Genomic DNA, 19,562 nt, shown 5'->3' on the forward strand with positions numbered 1-19,562 from the left:
TGAGTCACCCTGACTAGACGGCCACAGTAAAGAGGCTGTGGAGTTGTATATATAAGGGCCATGTCACCTGGAAGTTCGTGTTTATCATTCAAAGCAGGGCCAGTAGGCAGCGTTTGACCATGTAGGCATCCGTTATGCTTAGCCGACAACATAACGTTGGTACCTGGAGGGAACTAGAGGGCTAGCAATTGCTTTAGCTATGTTATCTATACATTACATTTGTTTACAAAAACATTAATTGAAATTGTTGCACAGTGATGTTACTTATGTCACCTTGGTTTTTAGGTTGATTGGGGTCAGCTGGACTATTTAGTTGTTGACATGCCGCCGGGAACAGGAGACGTGCAGTTATCAGTCTCACAGAACATTCCCATTTCAGGTAAATCCTAAAAGGTGGATTTGTTCTTCCTTTGATGTATTGCTGTATACATAGAAATAAACTAGATTGTCGACAAATTTTTTGTCTTAAAATTATTTATGGATTGGTTGTTAGAGATCAGAATTATGTATTGAAGCTTTGATGATAAATATGTATGTTTATAAAACAAATGTATTTTTAAAGGTGATAATATAAATCTATACTCTAGAAAAATTGCAGAATTTAAGTATATTTAGGTAAATCATGGTTATTTGGCTATGCTGACAAATTGTTCAACTCTTAACAGCAAAGTGCTAACAAACAACCAGAAAATATTAAAGAAACCGATGAGGAGTAAATGGTAGGAAAATTGGCTTTTTGGCAAATGTAGTTATGGGAAATTTTTATATTCTGCTATATCCCTAGTTTTAAAGTCAAGAAAATAAATATAATGGCTTCTTTGGGCAAGTATGCAAGGTTTTAATATCCTGTATATGTAATTTAGAAATTAGTGGCAATAAACTCTTTTTTTTTTAATTCATTTCTAACAATTTCTCTGAAACAGTTGCAAATGTGTTCATGTGCACACACACATTGGGCTTCTAGGAAGATAATGAAAACTTAAAATATGTCTGTAGATGATTTTTATTGGTTATTTTAGCTTTGCCACTGACATTTAATTTATAACAAAGCTTAAATCTAGGATTTTTTGGCAAGCTATAAATGTTCTTTGTTACCAGTAGAAGAGCATCATTAATCTGAGTATTAAATGTTTTAATGTATTTGTTGTTGTAATGGAGTATTCAGGTAAGGCGGGCTATAAAAGGTGAAACTGGCATAAAATGCAAATAAAATAGTTTATCATTTTGCTGACCTCTCTACTGTATAATGTACCTTTTCCTTTCTAAAGTAGAAGAGTTAACTGGCTTCTTGAGGTCCCACGTTTACAATGCATCATAGCAGAACACGGTTCTGATTGAGTTTGAAGCTCTTGATTGGAACCTCTGCATAAAGGGTCTCTGGTAACACCTAAGTCATGGTCTGCTGAGTTCAGCCTTAGGGCATCCAACCCATTTAAACTGAAGTTAAGTCGGTGATTCTGTGATAAATTACATTTACCACTGAATGTGTCAAATCTGTGCCCCTATGGAGTAACTCTCTAGCCAGTGGGGTTTACTGCAAGGAGTGATGTTTGAATCCTGAGAGACTGCTCTATGCCTCCTTAACTTATCTGTTCCAGGAAGAGTCTGAAGACCGTTGAGCAGCAGCTCCTTTGATTTCAGTAGAGTTCCAGGCGACTCACTGAAGGGCCTTCTGTCTTTGAGCTTACCTATACTCCTTGTCTTGCTCACTGACCGCCCTAGCCCTTGGTAGAGTCATAGTAGTTAGAATTAGTGTACATGTGCCATGGTGTGCCAGTATTGACATGAATGGTGAAAAGACCCTGGATTTTCTAGTGAGCATGCATTGACTTTATAATTCAAAAGAGAGAAGAAGCTGGTAGAACTGGCACTTTGCAAATGTGAGATCTTGGGTTCAGTCCTTAAAAGTGGGGACTAGGGGTATCAAACAGTAAAAATAACCTGCCAGAGTGATATCTAAGAGAATGGGGGTATGTTTGATTATTTCTCTATGTATTTGTTTAAATGTTTGTTTGAGGGTTAGTTCTTGAAGCATAGTTTTATTTGGGGCAATTCTATCTCCTAGCAAGCATATCTAAGAAGACACCAGCACTGGGCTGGCTCAGGAGTCAGTCTGGCTTGGCTGCAGCTTGACTTTCATCAGTTTGTGTAATCTAGAACAGCCTGTCAGAGTTGTGCTTGCCCTTCAGGTTTATCAGTTGCCCTTCAGAATTATCTCTTTCCTATTTATAAACCTAGTCTCCTGTCCCTTTTTTATCACTGACATTAAAACTCTTTTAAGATAGTCTGTTCTACTTTTTCTTATGTTCTATATTTGTCCAAGACACAAAACCCCTTTAGACTCCTGTCTATGAGGAGACTTCCTGCTTCTTCCCATTAAATCCTTTCACTTCACGTGAGAGCCCACCCCTCTGCCCACGCCCTCACAGCTCCCCACTTTCTTCCTTTAGCTTTTCTGAGTCTGGGTCTCTGCACACATTTGATCCTGATTCAGAACATCTTTCCATTGCAGTGAGTTGCATGTTCAAGTTCTATGTGACCTTTAAAAGCCTTCTACTCTAATGCTCAGCCCCTGCCTTGTCCCAGACCTCCCAGATAGGACTCATTTATCCCTCTTTGGAATTCCTGTAGCATTGTATCAGGACCACTCCTCAGGACCCAGACGGTCTTCCTGGCACACCAGCCTGCATGCCATCTGAAGTGCTGTCCTCCCCAGCACAGGTCTCCATTCACCTGTGTATTCCCATATGGCTAGACTCACTGCCTTCCTGCAGGTACTCAGGAGCGGGGCATCAGTGAATGGCTGTTTTATCGCTGTCATATTATCTTCCCAGTTGCTTGAATGCCAGACCATCTTTCTGTTCATCCTAGTGTCTCCTAGAGTACCTGGGCAGTAGCATATGCAGCTAATATGGACAATGCTAGGCTGGCAGTTGTCACTGTTCTTGTGAAAAGGTTACTGTGCTCTTAGCATTCTTAGTGGTCTACTGCTTAGTCTTTTAACTCCTCCACTGCTTTCACACAAGAACTTTATAGATGAATAAGTTAAACAAAGCAGTTCTTTAAAGCCAGGGAAAAAGATCATATCAACTTAGGTATTTTTATTGGTGTAGATGCCCTCCTTGTAGACAGTTGATACTGTTTAATGGCCCCTTTCTTATTGTACTGAGATGAGGAGGGGCTTGTCCTTTGGTTGCAGGTTCTGTATTAAATGATGTGAGAATTGCTAGCATTGTTCCATTCTGTGGTAAGAAATTCTCCTTCTACCATAATACTAACCGCCTCTCTGATTGTCCCCTTCCTTAAGGAGCCCTGCCTGCCCCACAATTTATAAGGATCTAATGAGATAATGTAAAAGCTCTTACCTAAACGCATACATAGTATCTTTTTAGAAACTGTTTAAGTGCTTTAAAAGAGCTATTTGCTGAAGGGGATATGATTTGATAAAATGTTCCCCGTGAAGACTTGTGTGCTAAAGGCTTGGTTCCAGCCAGTGGCTTTGCTGAGAGATGGCTGGGTTCTGAGGGTGCTAGTAGCTTCATCAGTGGGTTAGATAACCTATCCTGCCCCTTCATTCCTCTTTCTGTTTTCTGGCCACTCTGAGGGAAGCAATTTTATTCTCCTTTCCTCTGCAGGATTCTGTGCCTCCCAGTGGTGCAACTGTGGTCAGCTGGCCACGGACCTTTGATCATGAATTGACATAATTAATTTTAGTTATTTTTCTCAACAATTTTGCCACAGTGACAAAACACTGACTAATACAAGTGCTGCTGAAGTGATGTGAACCAGAGTCTATACGAGGTTCACATTGCTCCAAGCTATGTGGAGAACAAAAGAAATGTTCTATACTTGGAAAGAGGCATTATTTTGGGTATTCATAGCAGACTTGTACAAGCAAAAAGATCATCTTTCTAACTGCTAATTAACAACTCTTTGTATGTGTTCTATTTTGTTCTTGCTTGTGTGTGTGTGTGCATGTGTGCTCAGTATAAGAAGAAATTTTAAAAAATTGTTCTCTTATTTGTGTTAAAGTGTTGTACAGCAGCAGAGATGAAGTGTTGTCAGTCCATCAGTGAGGAACTGTGTAAATCTTAGCCTACATGGACCGTGAGTGCAGACCCGACACTCCTAGTTGTTCTTCAGGAAAGAAAGGAGGTGGGATAAAGGATGGGGAGTGAGATCAAGGCTTTAGAGTTGCTCTCGTCTTTCTGAACATGCCAAAAGGCGGTATTAATGTCAACTTCACTGTGTTTCTTACCTAGTTGTTATTGATGATGCAGCTTACTAGGTTTTGTTTGGTAGTTTATTTTGTTAGTTGTTGCTATGTCTTGGATTGGGTAGAGTCCAGGGTTGAATTCTTTTTTGTTCTCCAGATGTGGACTGACGCTCTCTTAGGAGTTACTGGTCTCTTGTTTATTTTGTATAATAGAGGCATTATAATTTTCTTAAAGGTTTTTAAAACATGTACACTATTCTAGTTTTCAAATTCTAATAGATTTTTCTTTCATTCTTGACACCAACTGAAGTTTTTGAGTGACCATCTGAAGCCCATCCTAGCTTTATGTTTAACTCTTAGAATTAAGCAGAGTATATACTCTACATTAACTATATGAAACGTGTCTTCTTTTTCCGAGGACTCGGGGATCGTGGTAACGTAAAGTGCTATATTAGCAGATGACATATCTTAATTTAGTGAAGAGTTTAGGTACAGAGATGTGGGCAGCAGCATTAGTGACACTAAAAGATGAAGTCCCAGTGACTAATGAAATAGCCGGAGGTTCTTCCTGCCCCTCCACCTGAGAAGGCAAGGGGGGAGGTGTTAGTATCCTGTAGAGTCCCGGAATCTTTGAAAGAGGTGCTTGTTAGAAGCTATAGCCACTTCCAGAAGCCCTGCAGGGTAAGAAGAAAGTCTGTGAGGTAATACCACAGCATCTCTTGCCCCACAGTCTTCTGCTGCTGGCAGACTCCTTTCTGAGCCACAAAGCAAGGAAGCTCAGGGAGGCAGTCCCCAGACATCATTTTCCCCAGGCACTGATCGCAACAGTAATGGGTGGGGAAGGGGTTGACAAGGCAGTAGAATAGCTGACATAGCTTCTGTTCTTTGTGGCCATCATTTCATTGTGTATTAGTGGCAGGGACCAATGAAGCTTTAAGCAATGCTTGGAATTTATGGCCTTTAAAGCCTTATGAGCCAATAAGGACAGGAGTAGAACAGTCAAACTAGTGAAGAGACTATGCTCAAAGGGACAAATGTGATGGCTGTCAATCTTTGTAAGATGTAGAAGAACAGATATAAGAGTTTATTTTGGTTCGGTAGAGTTAGGGGTAAATCACCTAGCGTGGTAGTGAATGTATAGTCAGGTGGAAATTAACCTTCACCTTACTAAGTAAAGATTGATAGAGAAATAAAATCTGGAAATCATTCAGATGATAGATGGGAGAAAGGTTACGATGCTGAGGGCAGCCATTGCTCTTTGTTCGCAGAAAAGAGCCAAGCAGCCTGGTGTGAGTCCTGTTTTCATTTCTTATCTCCTGGGCCAGGAAAAGCTGCTCTGTGGCAGGGTAGTCAGCTGGTTAGGATTCTGAATTGTCTTGGGCCCAGAGAAGCTGCACAACAGTCTCCTGCTGTGTTATGATAATGAGGTGACTTCCTTTCTTCCTGTCTAGGACTCTCCCTGTCTGGGCCCTATAGATAGAGGAAGCCAGTAGGAGCCCTTTTGTGTCTCATTCATTTAAATGAGATGGGGTAGGAAACTTAATTAAGCCACCTTAACATTCCAGTCACTGGCTAAAGTGAAAGGCATATGCCTTATACAGGTGTCCATCCTGCACAGGATGACTGAACTATTGACTCATAAAAATGCCTGAGTTCAAGCTATGCACGGTCACCCTCTCTCTTCTCTCCTCCATCAGCAGTTTCCTTGATCAGTTTTCTCTTCTGTGGTGAGACTTTGCTAATTTGAATAGTCATTTATAAAATGAAAATCTGTTTGGGATTGGTGGATCCAGAAATGCTTGCTGCTGTGTTAAGTGAATGCCTGTAGACCATTATTTAAAATAGTTCCTTGATTTTCCAGTATTTACTCTTTAAAGACAAAAAAAAAAAACCCAGTTATTTTGCATGTGTAAATTACATAAAATCTTTTATTAAAATATTATAATTCTTTAAAAATAATTTTATATTTTTCAGACTAAGTCTTTAAAGATAAACTAATACTAATCTTTTGGAAAATTATTTAAAGTCAAAGAAAAGTCTTTGTTTTAATTTAGTGCTTTGTTTTTTTCTATAACTGTATAAAATTTGTAGTGACCTCTGACTATAAAGCCAGCAAGATGTCGAGACTTAAGTTACAGATTTCTTTTGTCATTAGGGACATTAAATTGTTTATTTTTTAAAAGATTGATTTAAATTTTAATTTCTGTGTGTGTGTGTGTGTGTGTGTGTGTGTACCCATAGGGCTGGGAGCAGATATTGGATCCCCTAAGCTGGAGGTGCAGGTAGCTGTGAGCTATCTGACATGGAAGAACAGCATGTGCTGGTAACTGCTAATCTGTCCTTCCAGATCTTCTGTGCAAACTTTGGTTGGCATTTCATTAGTGGATGCCACGTCTGTGACTTTTCCTCATTCCTGTGACAGAAACAGCTTAAGGAGAGAAGGAAGGGGCATGTTTGGGCTCACAGCCCAGGAAGGCATGGTGGTGGCAGCAAAAGATGCTGATATCACATCAGTCACAGGGAGAAGTGGTCCTTCATTCCCCTCCTTTTCTTCCTTTTTATTCAGCCTTGGATGCTGGCCTATGAGACCATATGACTCACATGCAAGGTTAGTCCTCCTCTCTCGGTTACTTTTCTAGGAACGTCCTCAAAGATATACCCAGAACTGTGCCTCCTAGGAGATAGACTCTGGCTCTCTCAGACACCTAGTAAGAACTGCGTGGTATAGACTGTTATTGTTTTACTCACTGAATTATGAAAATTATTTCTAGAATAAAATTATTTTGTAATTAGACAAAAATGTAAGCAACTGTTGAAGTCTAGAAACTATTTCAGGATTTTATCTTTTAGGGCATTTCTGTTATCTCATTATTTACTTTTTTATTGCTGGCTATTGAGGCTGGACCTTTGCATGTGAGGCAGACATTCTAGCAGTGAGCTTTATTCCCAGTCTGAACTTCAGTCTTTGTTTAGTTTAGACTTAAATTTCTAAAATTAAATGTAATGCCAATGCTAATGCAATGTTTCCTATCTAAGTTTAAGAAGAAAGAAAGTTAATTAGGGCCATTTTCTTTAGCTGAACATACATTGCAAGTATAAGTTATGGCGCATCAGTTACCGATGTCATGAAATAGCCGAAGACTGGATATATTTCTGTTCTGTTCCATGAAGGAGACCATATTTTGAAAACATCTGCACATGGTCCTTCCTAACACAATCAGTTTTTAGAATCACTAGTGTGAACCAATGCCAGGTGTTTAATCAGACTCACTTGTGTGAACCAACTGACTGACAGATGTCCAAATCAGAATCACTAGTGTGAACCCATGTCAGGTGTCTAAATCAGAATCACAAGTATGAACCAACTGACTGACAGGTGTCTAAACTCCTTGAGTTTCTTTCAGGTGCTCATCTCACACACACGTGTTTCAGACATATTTTATTTACAATAGTCCATTGTATTTTGTTGTTTAGGAATGTTTGAGACTTCTCATTCATGGCTTAACTCGACAGTTAAGATCCCTATGGCTACTATAGTGTTCAGTAAGTAGGTTAATGGCCAGTGTATGGTCAGATCCACATTGAAAGCTCATTAAACACTGGCAGAGCTTAAGGCCCACAATCTAAACAGCTTTGCATCTGGTTGTAGATGTTTCAGGCTTGATGAAAATCTGAAAGGTGTTCTAACATTTTAAGCATTATGTTGCAGGGAACCAAAGGTTTCCCCTGAAAAGTGCCAGGCCTCAGTCTTCTATCTTCTGAAATGTGCTTGGTTAGTGAATGTTAGAGTGATCAGGCGCTGTCAATCCCTATCTGAAGTTTCTTTTTTAAGAAAGAATAAAAATTGAGTGACAGCTGGGAAATAGTTCAGTGCAGAGGCCTTGCTTAGCTCACAAGGTCCTGGGTTAGACTCACAACATGGAAATGAGCAAACACAAAGCTAAGAGCCAGGAATGTCAACACATGCTGTGGTCCATTTGTCGAGAGGCTAAGGAGAGGGAATCACGAGTTCAAGTACAGCCTAAACTAAAAGCTAAGACACTCTTTTAAAAAAGAAAAGAGATGAAAAGAAAATTTGTTCTATTCTGAAACAAACTTTGGTAGTTTCAGGGAGAATATGGGCAGGGTGAGCCACCTGTGTATTGAACAGAACTTAAGATACAACAATTTTAATCTTAATTGTAGACAGATGGTTACAGGCAAATGAGAGCTTTCTGTGTGGTGGAGATATATGTCCAACAGTTAAGCTTCCCAAGGTGTTCATCAATGAGCATGATCAAGACGTAAGAATTTTATCTTTACTAGTCATAAGAAGAGGTGAGGTGTGATGAGGGAATGAGAAGGAAGAGAATGAGTAAAAGAAATAGACAAAGATCAAGTGCACATGGCCGAGCTATCTGGTTCTATCCTATACTCTAGAGTCTGTGAAGTCTCTTCTGTTCCCACAGCTCCTCAGGAGTGCAGCCTAAGTACTCTGGTTAGTTCTCAGTGGTGTTAGTAACTGGAAGCCCCATCAGCTCTTGTATATTAGATTTGTATCCAGATTCCCCTAGTAAAGAAGTGATAAAGCTGAACATCCTCGTCTACCAGTAACGTCCAAGTAGTAGATTTTCATCCATTACTGCTTTGACAGTTTTTTCATATCAGCTAACAGAATTCCTTCCTGCCCTCCCTCTCTCCCTCCCTCTCCCTCTCCCTCTCTCTCTCCCTCCCTCCCTCTCTCTCTCTCTCCCTCCCTCCCTCCCTCTCTCTCTCCCGCCTTCCCTCCCTCCCTGTCTCTCTCTCCCTCCCTCCTTCCCTCCCTCCTTCCCTCCCTCCCTCCCTCCTTCTTTCCTGCCCCCATCTTTCCCTTTCTTCCTTGTTTGGTTTCTAAGCCTCACTATGCAACTCTGGCTGACCTAACACTCACTAGGTAAAATAGGCTGACTGTAAACCTGTGGGAGTTTTCCTGTCTCTGCCTTTTTACAGGGATTATGGGCATATGCTACCATGCCTGGCTTACAAAATTTATTCCCAAGGTTAGCAAAATATTGGTAATGCTTAAAATAATAAAACACCTGTGATTAAAGAAAGGATAAAGCTGTCAAAAGTGATTCATCCAAGAATTACTTATATTTTGAAGCAATCTGTGAGCACAGTTGAGGATTTAGGTTTAAATCACATTTTACTTAATTAGATAACTAATACTTTCCTTAATAGTATAATTCGGGAAGTTCAGATGTGACAAAAGATGCAGGAGAGTTGACAATAATGACTCTAGCCTACTTTACAGTAAATAACAATTACACACTTGACGTCATGATAAACCAGCACAAGTTGAGTGGTTCTTCTGTTTTTTTCCCCCCCGTGGTGCTGTGGTCAAATTGAGGCCCTCATGTGTGTTAAGCACATGCTCTGCCCCAGAGCTACATCCCCAGTGTATGCTGGCTCTCTGGTGCTGTAAGTGTGTATCTAAATAAGTCAAGTAGAATTGGCAGCAGTGAACATGAAGACCACACTCATGTCCTTTGAGCCGCTGTTGGCTTTATGTTAGAGTGCTCACAAGCTGTAAGATGCAGTGTTGTCCCACAGGCAGGATTCAGAACAGGCTTTGTCCATGCTTATTATGCTCCCAGCTGAGGCTGTCAGCCAGGCATGGGCATTGGATACAATCCATGCCCCACAGGCTGTACTGTACAGTTTTGTAGTTCTAACCCACTGTAATGGCGATCAGCTAACCTGGAGTAATTGGGTTTAAATGTTTTAATTGCTCTGAACTGTGACCCAAATCCAGACATGCAGTTATGGATCCTCCTCTAAATGGTCACGTGACTACTTAACAATTAAGACCATAGTCTAAGTAATTGCTTTGTGAGGTGTTTACATATTTGTCAGGATCTACCAGAGACAGCCTTTGGTGGCAAATCTCAGCAAATCAAAACCTTTAAAAGGTTCGAGTTGAAAAGTATATTTAAGAACAGTATATAACTAGATATTTAACTAGGAAGTGAATAGAGAATTCTTGATGAGATCCTTGAGTCTTTTAACACCCAAAATAATGACTCCTTTTGCAAACTAAACACTCATTATACTATTGATGGCATTTTCTGTGGTCAGTAAAGGGAGCACAAGTTTCTATCAGATCTGTCAGAGAATGGAAGTGACATCTCTTGTAATGGCATACAAGGAGCAAGTTCTAGGAAGTTCTTATTGCTTCATGTGTTATGAACTATAAAAAATTAAATATTGCCATGTAGAAAGGCAAGGATAAAATGTTTCATCAAGTTAAGAGATTATATTTTAAGCTGTGAGATTCATCAGAAGAGAAAAATTGGCATGATTCCTTGAAAATTTGCATTTTTGGATGATAATGTATAGACTGGTTAAGAACTAAAATGTCATTTTATTGGAAGCTTTGTGTATGCTGCATTTTCATACATTCTGAATATTATTAGAAGACTATTCAAAATCAGTGTGTATACGGAATGCTCAGAATTTTGAAACAATAAAAGAGGATGTTTCTGTGAAAGTGAGCCCTACACTGTGCTGGGATCAAGGACTTAGTTCTTCAAAATACAGTATATACTTTTGTTTTAAAAAGCTCTCATCCCAAAGTATCTTTTATGAACCTGGCTGGTACTTTCTGTGGTATAGTACATATTATACGAGCATTTGGTGGCATGAAAGGTGACTGCCACCCTTGCAGCGTTTGCATGGCACTAGTCTAGGCACAGAGAAGCTCAGACAGAATGGATGCTAATGATTGAGTTCAGGTTGAACCACTTTCATCTTGCTCTAGACTCTGGTGGCTAAGTGTCACTCAACATTTTAAGTCACTTTTATATTCTTTTTTTTTTTTAATGAACATCACTTTTTAGTTAAATAGGACCAGTGTAAATAGGTCCATTTTATATGCTGCGATTGATTTAGACTTAGTGAATTAGTTATTCAGAGTTATAGAATACATTAACAAAACTAGAAGCTAGAGCTCTTGACGTCTGGTTTAAAGAATTGTGAAAATTTCGTGCAGTGCTAATCTAAGATAGGTGATTTTGAAAATGAACAAAAGTAGTTTTAGATCTTCAGTTTTTTGCTAAGTGCCCATTTTGTGCAGGGTATTTTCTCATTAGTTTTGATACTAAAGTAAATTAAAATAAATACAATTGGCTATTATATCTGTCTGCTTCCATTGCTATAACAAAATGTACAAGGCTGTGTATTTTATAGAGAAAAGGGATTTATTGAGCTCATGGTTTTAGAATCTAAAAGCCCAAGCTTTCAGTAGCCCAATCTGCTTGACCTCTGCTCAGGGTTCCCTTGACAGTGTTACATTATGGTAGTGGGCATCATGCCAGGAGCTTATGCAGGAAGGGATCTAACCATCAGATAGGAGACTAAAAATTCCAACCAATAACAACTGCTTTTCAAGGCTTCTGTGAGGGAAATACTACCTTAAATCCTCTGCAGACAGTTCCCTCGCTGGCTTCCATAGGGCTCTCTCCCACCCCTTTTAGAATAATCCTATGATATTGAGAACTTGAGACATGAGCAATTCATGTGCCTCACTGGTACCCCTTCTTCTCTCTCCAGTTCCACTTGTATCCCGCCATCGTGATCTCTTCTTTGTTATGTGTATGTACATATGTGTATGCACACACATATACGCGTGCATTTATGTATCGTACTGAGTCTGTTTAGCTTTGCTTGCATCATGTTCCTATGTCCATGGCTGACCACTGGGGATTGGACAACCTGTGTAGAAGCTTGTCCCTGGAGGAGACTGTTCCTGTCTCAACAAGTGTTGAGCACCTGTAGGTCTTTATCTACGGGTAAGGCCATGTGGGATTCCTCTGTCCTGTCGGGATGTCACCACCTGTAGGTCTTCATCTACGGGTAAGGCCGTGTGGGATTCCCCTGTCCTGTCGGGGTGTCAGTCGGTATTGATTATATGCTCTTTAAGCAACCATCTTATTGAGAGTCTGTGGTGGAACTTCCCTCTCATATATAGAAGACACTATCTCACAGCATACTGTTCTGGCTGTTAGACTCTTTCTTCCCCTCTTGGTGAGTCTCCCTGAGCCTTAGGTGTAGGGGGTGTGTGCTGCAGATGTATCTATTGAGGTCAGAGACCCCACAGTCACCAATTCTCTGCAGATTGATCCGTTGTGGATCTCTGTAATTTGCATTTATTGCAAAAAGAATCTTCTTTGATAAAGGGTAAGAGCTACATGTATTTGTAAATACTAAAGAATAAGTATTTAGAATACAGTTAGAAATTATATTATTTTGGGGAAAATGTAGTAGTAGGTTCTCTTCTTGGGTCTATGACATCTCTAGCCATGGATAATTGACTAGGTTTATAGTAGGGTGATTTCCCTCCTATTAAATGAGCTTTAAATCCAGTTAGACAGGTGTTGGTTACCCCTTTGGTAAAGGTGCCACTGTGGTCCTGTTGTCCATCTTCTACCAATCCAGCCATTGTGGTACTTCATAGGTGTCACCACTGAGTAGCACTATTGGGTGCTTTTCTTCCTTGGCAATTGCACCTTTGACTACTGGGAGAGCCAGCCCTCAGGGAGGAGGCTTCCAGGTCAATTGCAGTTTAATGTCTTCAAGTTCTCTTCTGAATTTATGTGGTGTCTTCAGCAATAGATTCTTACCTTCAAGTTCTGGGAGGCAGTCAAGGGAAACAATAGAATCCTATGTTTCTTGAGGTATCTTTTGGGGTCCCCTGACCAACAACTCAAAATTTCCATGCTTGGTACCAGGGCTTCTGTTAGATAGCCTTTGGCTCTTAGGAAAAACTTTTTTTACCCCATGTGGCATAACTTCATGTAAGTTACTTATGTGTGTATACACTGTCCATGTTAGGGTTACTATTGCTGTGATCAAACACTATGACTAAAAACAAATTGGAGAGGAAAAGATTTACTTGCCTTACACTTCCACATCGATATTCATCAAAGGAGGAAGTCAGGGCAGGAACTCAAGCAGGTCAGGAATCTAGAGTCAGGAGCTATCTCAGAGGCTATGGGAGTAGGGGAAGTTGCTGCTGTGGCTTGTTCTTGGTGGTCATAACCCGGTTGGTGATGGTGGAGGTCTTATCTATGATCAACTTTGAGGTACAAATATATAAGGATTCAAAATCTGATCTTATAGCTGATGGGCTATGTGCCCATGTGGGCTTTAGTTTCTTTCTCACAAATGGCACTCAATAGAAGGGAAATCAACCTAGTATAAACCTAGTCACTTGTCCATAGCTAGAGATGTCATAGACCCAAGAAGAGAACCTACTACTGCATTTTCCCCCAAATAATATAATTTCTAATAGTCCTTTTAAATAAACATAAAATCATGTTTCTCTATGATGTTTTCAGTCAACCTTGGTGTTCTTTATTTCTCTTTTTTCCCTTTTGCTTAGCATTTCCATCCCTCCACTGACTCCATATAAAGTCTCTGTTCTATTTTCCCATTTCCCTTTTTATATCTTTAGATATGAGTCTGTAACCTAGAGTAACCACAGAAAGCAGGGTAGTAGAACATGGGACCCCGCCTTTTAAAGGTCCTATCACCAAGTACCACCATTAGACTAGGGCTTTAATAAGTCAGTTCTTTGGAGGACAAACATATAGATCATAAAAACGTGAACCTGTATCGTGTAATGAGATACGAATAGAAGACGAGAATAGTTAAGCAAGAATGCATTCGTGTCCTGTGGCTAGAGTTCCTTTTAGAGCAATGCAATAGAGAACATCCTGTGTAGTGGGTAACTGAGGGAGAAGCTTGGGAGGAAATAACCCACAAAGCTCCTTTTTCCTCTATGGAAAAAGTAGTCTGGGTTTGAGAGGCAGTACTTACTTACTTAATAAGATAACCGGGTAGTCAGGTTGAACAGAAGCAAGGTTCAGAAATACAGTTAGGAGCTAATGCTAGATCATACAGTCACAGGAGGCCTTGGGAACAATCTAATACACACACCAGTTTTACAGTCAAGAAAACTGAAACCTAGGGTGTTTCTGAGTTCCTTACCCAAGATTAGTCACAGCTAGCTGGGGCCAGAACTAGGATTAATTCCTTTCACATGACTGGATATGAAAATATATTAATAACAGAATTGAGGAGGTGGCAGATTGTCAGAATACTTTGTATGTGCAGAGAATAATTTTTGCAGAGATGCGATTAATCATCTTTTAAAAGAAAGAACTCTGGTCTAGCTTTTGGGTTGTTAAGCAGAGAAATTAAGAAAGGAAACTGGAACAACCCAGGAAACTGTTTTAAGACTAGAATGATCTGTCTCATGGCACAAGGAAATGGCCTTCCTGGCAACTTCTGAGGCATTTTATTAATACTAATAAACATAGTAGCGATGATGTTTCTCTCTGGATGCAAGGCATCCTATCAGACGTCAGTGTCTAGCAGACGTGTAGTCTTGCAGCTGCGGATGTGGTATTACTGCCATTTGTGAGAAAGAAGCTGAAGCCCACATGGGCACGCAGCCCATCAGCTATAGGATCAGAATTTGAATCCTTATATATTTGTACCTCAAAGTTGATAATAGAGAAGACCTCTCCTTCTAAAGTTACGACTAGATTAAGAAAAAAACAAATAAAAGTTTAATAAAAACGTACAACCAAAACTAAAAAAAAAAAAATCAGTGACATTGAAATTACTGATATTAATGTAAAAGATAAAGGTTTTGATGAGAAGAAGTGTTGATCACAAGAAGAGTTTGTGGCTTCCTGTTGGAGAAATGCTGTAGGATCTTGCTTGTTCTAGCTTGGTCTGCTTGTCTTCCTGTTTGTGTGCTGTGTCACTTGGTAGTCCCGCCCCTTCCCCTCACCTAGCTTCTCCCAAAGGACCTTCAGCAGTCTGTGGTACCACTTGACCTTTACTTCACCTAATCAGATGTTTATTGCTAATCTCTCCGCTACTTTTATTTGCTCTGATAGACTGTCCCTGTAGGTTCTGAAATGACATGTTTTTGTGTATTAAATTGTAAGCTGTGTGATACTGGTTATTGAGATATCTAAACCACAGAATTCAAGAAGGTCACAGCATCCGCTAATCCTACCAAGTCTTTGTTTTTTCCAAGGAACACTATCCCAGGGCCATGTGAGCATGCAGAGTGAGAGTGGGGATCCCGGACAGCTCGATCCCCATCATTCAGTATTGACTCCATTCAAGACTGGCCAGTCTGCATCCACATTTCTGCCATAGCCCTTGGCTGTTCCCCAACCAAACCATCTGTCACAGTGTGAGGTTTTCAGAACACAAACATTTAAAACTCAGCTTAGGAATTGCCTCTTTCTAGACACCTTCCCTATTGCTTCCCCTTGTCTTCCACTTCTCCACTCCCTCTTCCTGTTAGTGTTCCTTCCTGTCCTTCAGTATAACTTCAGGACTCCGTGCACATCCTTTGTGTTAGCACTTAGTACTCCGAGCGGCAGTCCTCCTTTTTTCTGGTGTACCAATGAGACCCCCGACTTCTGGGCATCTGGCCTCATACATGTCTCATCGACAGGTGTCTGAATGAAGAGGTTACAATGCTCTGGCTGTGCTACTCAGTCAGCTGTGTCTTCGGAAGCCAGGGGTCTGAGGCAGGAAAGGGAACTTGCTTGTGTCAAACTTGTGTGAGTTGTCCAATCAGTGTGGGGACCTTGTGAGCATGTGAATAAAGTCATGTTGGAAGCAAGCTTCCCCTGAAGTATTAAAAGATACTTTGCTTTGTTCCTCCTTGGTCAGGTGCTGTGATTGTGTCCACACCTCAGGACATTGCACTGATGGATGCACGAAAGGGTGCGGAGATGTTCCGGAAAGTCAATGTGCCGGTAAGCATTTACACCCTCCCTGGTAATAGCACGAGACCCATCTAGCCTAAGACAAGTCATTAACAAAGCATCATCCATGTTTTAGTTTAACCTTCTGTTGAACATTTCATGAAACTTTAGTTGATTTTTCCAGTTACCGTAAAACATACTTAAGGTTACAAATATGTCCAAATCATGCTAATCAAGAGGAATTTTGAACCAGAGTTCAGGGATTTCAAGGTTTCTGCAAAACTATGCTCTCCAGTGCTGATGGAATCACATGAGCATCTCAGGAAATGCTTTCGAGATAGACTACATTAAACCACCTATAGGCAAGGAGGTGAAAAGCTAACTTCTTTTCCTTGTGGCTCACTACATTTTAAGGCTTGATAGCTCAGGTTCTTCTAGGGAGTATTTTATGCTATTCTGTACATGAAAAACTAATGTAAGAATGTAATAAAAATAGACATAGAATAATTAAGATCAGATGGAGCCCAGAGTAAAGTCAGCAAACAAATTGCATGCCATTAAGGAACTTAAATATGCTATGAATTTTCTAGCAGCCAAAGGAAAGAAGCGTGATACCAATTAAGGCCCTGTCCATTTGTGTATGGTTAAAACAAGCTGCTTGCTCGAGAGAAGCCCTGCTGAGACCAGTCACATACTTTCACTAGATTCCTGTAAGGAAGGAACTATATTAAATACACTCCCTTCTTCTTTACTCTAAGGGAAAGGTTCCTCCTTCTAGTGGCCTCCACAAAAGCCAAGGAATAGTACCAGAGAGCAGTCAGAACACCACCCCTGCAGTGCTTCTGTCCCTGCAGCTTGCCATGGACATCTTCAGATCTAAGAGAAACAGGGCTTTTAAAACTCTGGCTCAAGCTAGCAAGATGGCTCAGTGGTAAGCGCTTGCTGTATGTGCCTGACAAGCCCATGCAATGGTGAAAGGAGAGCCGATGCCCACATCTGACCTCTCACCTCCACATGTGCATCATGCAGTGCGCAGCCGTGCTCACATGCGCGTGCACCGCCACAATAAAGAACAAGTTTTAAAGTCTTAGACCCATGGATTAGCAGCAGGGTTCTCAATTCTCTCTCCTGCCTTCCTTCCACCACAAACTGGATGATAATTTTGTTTGTTTGGTTATGGGAAGAACTTATAACTTTCCTCAAATTCTTCAAAGAGACCATGACACAGGATAAAGTTCAGGGATGCTTTCTTAAGTGTTTGTCTCCGAGAGGCGCCTTGAAAGATGTAAACGAGTGTATATAATAGAGTCAAGGTGGCCTTACCCCGGAGTCTCTCTTCCCATGCCAGCCGGAGTGGAGCTGTGGACACTGGCAAGACAAACAGGCACTAGTGAGACGGAGCCTAGTGAGGGACACGCCTGTCTGCTTTCTTCCCAGGGAACTGTGGCTGTGTTCACCGATGGGCCTGAATGTGTGATTAGTGGGTTTAGAGCAGGCGTTCTAGGCTCCGAAACTTAGCTTGGAAAAACATGAAAGCAATGCTAATCACATGACTACTACTGACAGAAAACCTTCTCTATTGCATGTGCTTTGAGTAATGTGACTTGTATTATGTCCTCCAGGATAAACTAGATGCAAGCACTGGCTGTGGAGATCACTGACTAGTATGTCCTCTTACCTGAGATTAAAATGTTAAGTGGCAAAGAGAGAGGCAGCCTTCTACCATTGATGGCACTGAGTTAACAAGTAACCCTTCCTGGAAAAAGTTAGTATCAGGACCACTGGTTTGTTAGTAGCACTGCAAGGTCTGGGTACTAGCCCTCTGGCTGCAGGGATGTGAATGCTGAGCTTTGCCTATGCTGAGGGGAAGGCAGAGGTACGTCTACTGCACTCAACATCAGCAATGAATGAAGGAAAGTGACTTACAGAGGGAGTCAGATTTTGTCTTCCATTTCACCTCAGAAGTGATCCATTTTATACTACCAGATCATTTTAACTCAGCTGTCATTTGAGGTCTCATGGCTATGGGCCATACCCTTCATGGACTCTGTTTTCTCAAAGTCTAGTGGCCACAGTTATCACATTCAGTGTGTATGCTTTTAGTTCAGGTGTTTCTTTTTTTGGACATTCTTGATACTTCCTGACATATAAATAATAAAGAAAACAGCCTCATACTGATGTGTTGGATTTTTTTTTCTGGTCTTCAAGACAGAGAGTAGGTCATATAATTCTAACAGAACATCACAGAGGAAGAGAAGCCAGTCACTGAGTCCAGCTGGGCTATCGCTGGCTAGGTGCCACATAAGGATAAAAGCTGAGGATATTAACAAGGATATGCCACAAGGAAGTGAGGGGTGGTGGCTGCACGGGCTCGTAGGACTGCATCCAGGATGGGTGGAAAGAGGAAACAGCTGTTTGGGATCACACAAGTAATTTTAAGTTTGTAGACTTAGAACAGTCCTGTGTCTTGACAGGGCCAGGATGTGATCATGGCTGTGTTGGGACTAAATGGCGTAGAAATGAAAGTCACCAGAGCTGTGTATTCTGAGGCTGTTTCTAAGATGGGATTAATCATCCCCTGCTCTGGCATTTTAGACATTTGCCTGCTGTATCTCTGTGAGAGCGCTCTTTTTATTCCCTGATTTTAATCATTTGCCCTCTATACTGCGAAATCAGTTTAAAAACAGGTGGACTGTCTTACTCATCTCTTAAACCCAGAGGAAGCACGCGTGTGTGTAGCAAGGCTCACGAGTGAGCAAGAACTTCAGTGCTGAGCTCTGTATGCAGTCTAATAACCATGGTGCTGCTCTGTAGCAAAGCGGGTCTCAGTTATCAGTGAGACGTGAATGTGGTGACTTCTGAGAGCCTTCTGGCTCTTAAAAGCTCCAGAGTCTAAGGAACGGCAAAGTGTTCAGACTTAGGAAGTGTTCCCTAATGCAGAGGCGACGCTGCGCACCTTATCCCACTTCATTCCCGTTCCCCTGGTTTTCAGTCTTCTTCTGTTTTTTCCCCTTTTGAAGTGCATTAGTTACCATGGAAACAGTGATGTCATTGGAATTCATTGGTATGGACAGAGTTTAGTGATGTCTGCAAGAACGTTTTGAAGTTAATTTAAATGATTTCTTAACTCAATGCATAGCTTGGGAAAGGAGGAAAGAGATGAGGGATTAAATTCTGGCCTCTGCCTGAAATGATAAAAAACTGAAAAATCCTTAATTATAGCAGGATTTGTATGTAGACTGTTCTTTTCAAAAACATGAGAATGTTCAGCCTTGCCCACTTTTAGTAGTGAGTCATTTATGGTGGGATCCTTCTGACCCACTTTTGTCACCTCCTTTCTGAGAGCGCTGTGTACCTTGCTGCTGTCTCACTGCCTGAGTGTTTGGTCTCACGGGGATTTTCTTTCCAGTCCTTTCTTTGGAAGCTCATCCAGCTCCGGAAGAATAGTGCACTGTATATTCACTCCCTTACTCCGCAGTCACTCATGTAACTTTATTTCAACAACAGTTGTTAACTGGTGTATTCCATAGTACATATGTGCTGATACTTAGTGTCCTTTGTAATGTAGTAGTACTGTGTTCCAGTTCACT

The 19,562-nt window shown here is 40.9% G+C and overlaps 1 protein-coding gene across 1 annotated transcript in view; it reads left to right on the top strand.

Annotated features, from left to right (window-relative positions):
• The window catches only part of Nubpl (nucleotide binding protein like), a 176,792-nt gene that overhangs the window by 131,438 nt on the left and 25,792 nt on the right, over nt 1-19,562 (top strand). The window contains exons 7-8 of the mRNA XM_028757466.1: nt 286-379; nt 15,938-16,023. Of these exons, the coding sequence (XP_028613299.1) occupies nt 286-379; nt 15,938-16,023 (180 nt within the window). The remainder of the gene's footprint in view (nt 1-285; nt 380-15,937; nt 16,024-19,562) is intronic.

This window comes from Grammomys surdaster, unplaced genomic scaffold (assembly GCF_004785775.1).
Source record: "Grammomys surdaster isolate TR1022 unplaced genomic scaffold, NIH_TR_1.0 126163, whole genome shotgun sequence".
NCBI lineage: Eukaryota > Metazoa > Chordata > Mammalia > Rodentia > Muridae > Grammomys > Grammomys surdaster.